This window comes from Penaeus japonicus, unplaced genomic scaffold (genome assembly GCF_977035675.1).
Source record: "Penaeus japonicus unplaced genomic scaffold, GWHDUDI00000001_assembly GWHDUDI00000034, whole genome shotgun sequence".
In the NCBI taxonomy this organism is placed as follows: domain Eukaryota; kingdom Metazoa; phylum Arthropoda; class Malacostraca; order Decapoda; family Penaeidae; genus Penaeus; species Penaeus japonicus.
Window position 1 is genome coordinate 18,087,569 of NW_028234436.1, and position 7,500 is coordinate 18,095,068.

General features: G+C 33.9%; 1 protein-coding gene across 3 annotated transcripts in view; it reads right to left on the minus strand.

The window, feature by feature from the left end:
* The window catches only part of LOC122246177 (uncharacterized), a 267,061-nt gene that overhangs the window by 11,049 nt on the left and 248,512 nt on the right, over window positions 1-7,500 (minus strand). Inside the window, exons 5-7 of one of the 3 annotated variants that reach the window (XM_086530879.1) lie at window positions 4,936-5,135; window positions 2,580-2,714; window positions 511-598 (exon numbers count right to left, since the gene is read on the minus strand). In XM_086530879.1, coding sequence (XP_086387005.1) covers window positions 511-598; window positions 2,580-2,714; window positions 4,936-5,135 — 423 coding nt within the window. Of the gene's footprint in view, window positions 1-510; window positions 599-2,579; window positions 2,733-4,935; window positions 5,136-7,500 lie in introns of all 3 variants that reach the window. The other 2 variants (XM_043004541.2, XM_086530880.1) reach the window with 2 other exon arrangements.

Below are 7,500 nucleotides of genomic sequence, written 5' to 3' on the forward strand. Positions count from 1 at the left end.
AGCTACTGAACTGGGATTGCATGAAAGGGAAGGGTCTAGTTTATGACCAAGACTGAGCAGAATGCAACAGACATTACACAAAAGGTTCTGACTGGAAAGGGCTTTGTACGTAAAAGAGGATTCAATACAATAAGCTGCATTGTCCAGGGGGAATAAATGATAATTACAATATTTATTCTACTTACTGCAACTAAGTCTGGCGGGTGGACTTGCAAAAAATAATATGGTGCAGCTCGTTCGTCTTGCTTATCTATTCACGTGCAGTTGCATAAGGCAACACTAGAGAGGTTGTTCATAATGGTTCAAAATAAGACTTAGTGGGTTGTGTGTGTGTGTACAAGACAAGACCAGACGAGCTTTAGAAAGACCAGGAGGTACCCGAACTCGATACCCAGAAGCCAAAGGGCCGCGCTGGAATACCAAGCGCCTGAGAACCACTTCAAAGCCCGCCCCGTGTCCCAAAGACAGGACATGGCATCCTAGAGAAGGATCTTAGGACAAGGAACATACCGAATGGGTCTGAGAGACGTCGTCACGTTCTGAAGAGCTCATGCGGGACCAGTTGATGCGCATGACGCTGCCTGGGAGACTCTTGACCCTGATGGAGGAGGTGAAGGTCAGGTCAGCGGATTTATCACTCGTGAAATGGGTACGAGGGCGTTGGGACTTGCATAGATAAAGAACTCTTTTGTTTCATCATCATCATTATCATCATCATTATCATTAATCAATCATTTATCCTTTATCATTATCATTAATCAATCATTTATCATTTATCATTTACCATTATCATTATCATTAGTCAATCATTTATCATTTATCATTATCATAATTATTGTTTTCATTAGTATTAGTATTGTATCATCAATGAAATTGTTATTGTTATAATTATCATTATCAAGACCACCTTCACTATTATTATCATTAGTTTATTCCTTATGAATGAAATAATTAGTAATTAGTAATTAGGTATATAGGTTTAAGCGAACGAAAAAATGTGTACATTATTTTCTAATGACTAGCATTCTCATGAACATTATAATTTCTCTTGCTACTGTTATTACTACTGCTGCTACCAGTACTGCTATTCTTGTCATTATAGCTATTTTGTTACTCTTTCACCATCATTATCTTTATCATCTGTAATAATGATAATATAGATAATAATAGTAATTGTAATAGTGATAATAATGATAATGTTACCATTATCATTATTATAGATATAATTCCTATTATTATCATCATTACTAGCACCAGAATCTTTTATCAGCATGTTTGTAATTACAGTCATATTATTTTTGTTTTTTATCATTATCATCATCATCATTATTATTTTTGTCATCATTATTATGATTATTGTTAATAATGATATTACTATCATCATGATATATATTTTTGATAGTATATTATCATCATCATTACCATCATAAATATTATCATTATCATTTTTATTATCATTGTTCTATCATCGTTATCATCATTACTACTGCTACTACTACCACCAATATTATAATTATCATCGTCGCCATCATTGACATTATTACAATCATTATTATTATTATTATTATTACCTTTACAATTATTATTACTATTACAGTTAGCATCATTATTATCATCATATAATCATTATTGTGGCTGTTACCATTATCGGCATTATCATAATCCTCCTCCTCCTCATCATCATCATCATTATCATCATAATCATTTTTTATTAACTAGTTATTCGTTAATGACGGAAAAACCCATTTCCATTTTTTTTTTAATTATCATTTTTTTATTTGTTACACAATAGCATATCACACCATAGCTAACTCCTTTATTATATTAGCATATGTATTGCTGTAACGGGGAATTAGGGAAAGGTTTAAGAAAAACATTGAAAGAAATGAACTATACCTGTGGGATAAAAAAAAAAGAAATATACGGAAAAATATCATGGGTTAGATAATTTACTGCATAATTTACTTGAAAATGTATTGTGAGGTAATGGTATATATAGATACTGTCAAATATGTTTAATGATCTGATTTAGAAAAGTACTTATTTGTGCAGTTGAACAGTTAAATGTCTTTTGAACTTGCCCACTAGTGGTATTAACAGAAAAGTTTGATAAATTCACAGTATCATTGCTTTTTTTTGTCGACCATATTACTATCATGATTACTACTACTACTGCTGTCATTATTATCATTATTATATTATTGTCATTGATTTTATAGATACTATGACAATTATTATCATTATCATTATTAGGATAATCATCACCATCATTGTTATTATCATCATTATTATTATCATTAACATCCTTTTTGATATCGTTATTATCAGTATCATAATTATCATCATTACTATTATTGTTATTATCATTATCATGCTTATTAGCATTACTATTATTATTATCCTTATCATTATTATTGCTACTATCATTATTATCGTCATTATCATTATAATTTCAACTACTACAACCTTTTCAGTTCAAGGTCATCCAAACCTCCAGTGTCAGGTCATCCGAACACAACCACAGGTCACTACTCTTGTTTATACCTTTCTTCGTCTTCCTTCAAGTGACCCTTTCTTACCTGAAGGAGTTGTTAAGGCTCGAATATGACCCGATTGACCTCTTGGGCAAGGGCGCTGACCCCGTCTCCCCGCGGCCGTTGTCGTAACATCTTCCCAATGTGTCCACTCCGTTGACCTTTTGGCTCGCGTCGTTACTGCGGACGGAGAGGAGTCTGAGAAGAGGTCAGGTTATTGTGGCTATCTGCTGGTGGTGGGGTTGGGGTCTATAAGTCATATAAGGTCAAAGGTTATTATATATAGAGAGAGATATGAATGTTTTGTTCTATTTTTTTTTCTATTTTTCTTCTATTTTTTGACCTTCGTTCTTAGTTCTTTCGATTCTTTTATTCCTCTTTTTGAAGGTCAAGGTGAGGTCTTATTATAGGTCAAGCTGGGTTACTAGTTACAGGTTACAGGTCATTTTTATTTATATATCTTCCAGGCATCCTCTTCTCACTTTCAAAGGAATATTACGGAAAACGCATGAAAAATGACATGGGTCCATAAAACTTTATATTGCACATAAAGTGAATAAGTTTAGCATATGCAATTTTCAAATAGATATTCATAAAAAAAATAAAGCACGTTGTATCCCGATACTACGAATATCTTGCAATTATTTTGTAAAATATCTATCTAATAACACCAGTAACACGGAAAGAAGCTCTACGTGTATAGAGATTAATATCAACTTTATTCTGCATATTACTGCAACAAAGGATAGTAAAGCGAGGGGATATTGAAACTTAATTGCTCATATTGCAAGCACTGACGAGAGAGCATACTCGTTATCCAAGTCTTTTGCAAGTTTCTCACTCATTCTCTTTGTTAGCAGATCTTAATTTGCTCTATTTGCATTATCTATTTTGGTTTGTTATTCTGTATGTTTAGCTGTTCGGTTATCTCCCTAATTATAAGTCTGACTGTTATCGATCTTTAAACTGTTATTGTTATTTTATTATCTACATTATCGTCATCAGCATGATAATCATCATTATAGTTGTGATTATTAATTTTGTTATTGTTATCATTAGTATTATCATTATTATAATGCTAAAAGAATAGTATTATTATCGTTGTTATTGTTATTATCATTTTCATTATCATCATTATCATTATTATTATTATCATAATCATTATCATCATCATTATTGTTATTATTATTATTACTATTATCATTATTATTATCATTATTACTAGTATGATTATTACTATTATTATTATTATCATTATCATCATTATTATTATTACTAGTATTATTATTACTAGTATTATTATTATCATTATCATCATTATCATCATCCTTATTATTATTATTATCATTATTATTATCATGATTATCATTACTATTATTATTATTATTATTGTTATTATTATTATTATTATCATTATCATTATTTTGGTCACTTTTACTCATAACCATCACTATGATTCTATAATCATCCTCATTATCATTGTTATCATTATCATTTTTGTTACTATCATTATCATCATCATTATCATTGTTATGATAATTTTTGCTATTATTACTATCATTCTCATCATCATTATCATCACTTTCATTACTATCATTGTCATCATCATCATAATCATCATCATTACTAATATAAAGATAACCATTATCACCCTTATCATCATCACTAATAAGAATAGTAGAAATAACAGGAATAATGGTCGTTGTAGTAGTAGTAGTAGCAGTAGCAGTGGTAGTAGGACTAGCAAGAGTAGCAACAGTACTTCATATGTTAGTATTGATATCGCAAGTAGTAGCAATAGCAGAATCAACATCATCAACAGGAGTATAAATAGTAACAGTAGTAACAGTAGTAGCAGGAGTAGCAGTAGCAGTAGCAGTAGCAGTTTGGAAGTGGAGATATGATGAGAAGAACCAAAGCTGAAACACCTTTTTCACAGTTGATAATAATGAAAAAAAATTACAAAAAACATACTAACAACCTGAGTTAAAAATAGTATGTACGAGAACAGAACCATAATTGGACAATAGAACCCCAATTAGACAACAGAACCCCAATAGGACAACAGAACCCTAATAAGACAACAGAACCCTAATTAGACAACAGAACCCCAATAAGACAAGAGAACCCCAATTAGACAACAGAACCCCAATAGGACAACAGAACCCTAATAAGACAACAGAACCCCAATTAGACAACAGAACCCCAATAGGACAACAGAACCCTAATAAGACAACAGAACCCCAATTAGACAACAGAATCCCAATAAGACAACAGAACCCAAATGAGACAGCAGAACCCCAACCTAAACAAAGTCAAACCAAATGAACACCACCCACAACAACACGCTACCCCCCTCAACCCACCACCACCGAACCCCGGTACAAAATGTCGCACCCACCTAGCTGGGCTATTACACCAGTAGTCATAGTAGTCGAGCGGTCTACCGGGCATGTCTTCGAGGCTAGGGTAGAGTTCATACTTGCGACGGGGCTTGCACTTGCTCTTGTAAAGGATGATAGTCACGCTGAAGATGAAGAAGAGGGCGAGAGTGATGGCTGTCCTTATTCCAGTCCAGACGTCGTAAGTTGAATAGAACTCCTGTGGGAATAAGGGGAGTGGGTTAGGTGATTGGGTGTGTGTGTTTCGGTCTTAAGCTGTGTTGTTCTTAATCTGTATTGTCTTTAACTTGTATTGCCCTTAACCTGTATTGTCCTTCACCTGTATTGTCCTTAACCTGTATTGTCCTTGACTTGTTTTGTCCTTAACCTGTATTGCCCTTAACCTGTATTGTCCTTCACCTGTATTGTCCTTCACCTGTATTGTCCTTCACCTGTATTGTCCTTCACCTGTATTGTCCTTAACCTGTATTGTCCTTCACCTGTATTGTCCTTCACCTGTATTGTCCTTAACCTGTATTGTCCTTAACCTGTATTGCCCTTAACCTGTATTGTCCTTCACCTGTATTGTCCTTAACCTGTATTGTCCTTAACCTGTATTGTCCTTCACCTGTATTGTCCTTCACCTGTATTGTCCTTAACCTGTATTGTCCTTAACCTGTATTGTCCTTCACCTGTATTGTCCTTAACCTGTATTGTCCTTCACCTGTATTGTCCTTCACCTGTATTGTCCTTAACCTGTATTGTCCTTAACCCGTATTGTCCTTAACCTGTATTGTCCTTGACTTGTTTTGTCCTTAATCTGTATTGTCCTTAACCTGTGTTGTCCTTAACCTGTATTGTCCTTAACCCGTATTGTCCTTAACCTGTATTGTCCTTAATCTGTATTGTTCTTAACCTGTATGGACCTTAATCTGTATTGTCCTTAATCTGTATTGTCTTTAACTTGTATTGTCTAACTTGTATTGCCCTTAACCTGTATTGTCCTTAACCTGTATTTATAAGGGATATGGAAATCGTCGTAGAAAGAGTCGGGCGGGTATGAAGATCTCTTGTTTTGAAAATTAAATGTGTTGTCAAATGCGTGAAAATTGTGGCATAAACTTTGGGGATGTGCTGTAAATCGTGGGAAAATCGTGAGAGGAGGGCCGAGCATGTATGAAAATCGTAGTTAGAGGTTCAAGCATTTATCAAAACGTAATGAGAGTTTCGGGCATGTATCATAAATCACCTACGTACTAAATATATTGAAGATTGCAGTGAAAATGCTTAATAGGCCTACTGGCTTTGTGGTATGAAAATCGTGACTAGAGCTTCACCTATGCAAGCAAATGTCGTGAGAGGTTCGTGCACATATAATAAAACACCTGTATGAAAAAATAAAATGAAAATTGTGCTGAGAGGGTCATGCATGTAGCGCTATCGTAGTGACATGCTTGTGCATATAAGAATATCGTGATGGGAGGTTCGTGCCTGAATTATACAACATGTGTTTTACAAATGGTATAAATATTGTAGGACATGTCTAGAAATCACACTGAAATGTTCGTGTACATATGAATATCATGATGAGAGGTCCGTACATGCATCATTAAGCATATGAACATTGTGGCAAGAGGTTCAATTCATGTGTTAAATATTGCTAGTATCATAAATATTTCATGGAAGCCCTGGTGAAAAGATTGTCATGTTATGAAAATTGTGGAAGCATCATCAATTTCTTGTGCAATATTATAAAAGTTATAAAAAAATGTAATATGAATCTTTCAGATATCAAAAGTTAACTGAGGGAGGGACGGAAAGCGCAATTTTACGGGGAAAAAAAGCTATAATAAAAATCGTAATAACAATGATGATCATGGCAATGATATTGATAAAGATGATAATGATACTGATGATGATGGTGATAAAGATAAAAGCAATAACAATAATAACAACAACGACGACACAACAACAACAACAACAACAAAATGATAATGATAAGTGATGATAGATAATAACAATAGTGATAATAATGTTAATGATAATAATGATAATGATAACAACATCAACAGCAATGATGATAATAATCATAATAACAATGATGGTGATAATAATGATTACAATGATGATAATGATAATGATAACAATGATGATAATAGTAATAATAATACTAATAACAATGATGATAATATTAGTAATAAAAAATAGTGACATTAGCTATTACAAAAGTTCCAATTATCAAACTAAAAGGGGTTACGTGGACAAAATATCTATACAAAAAGGCAATTAATTCCACATGCCAGTGATTAAGTCCATAAATTAAGCCGGGGAAAACCTGCAAATTCAGAAGCCTAAAAAGTAATCAATTAATGACACTTAACTCCGAATGCCACATAAATATAAACGAGGATCCCTGATACGTTATGGCACTGGCACTAGAATCACTCAATGGAATAAGCCTGATTGGAAGAGGCGGGGGGGAGATGAGGGGGGGGGTGAGAAGGTGAGAGGGGGAGGGGAGAGGAGGTGGGGGGGAGAAGGTGAGAGGGGAGAGGAGGGGGGGGGGGGGAGAGGGGAGGGAAGAG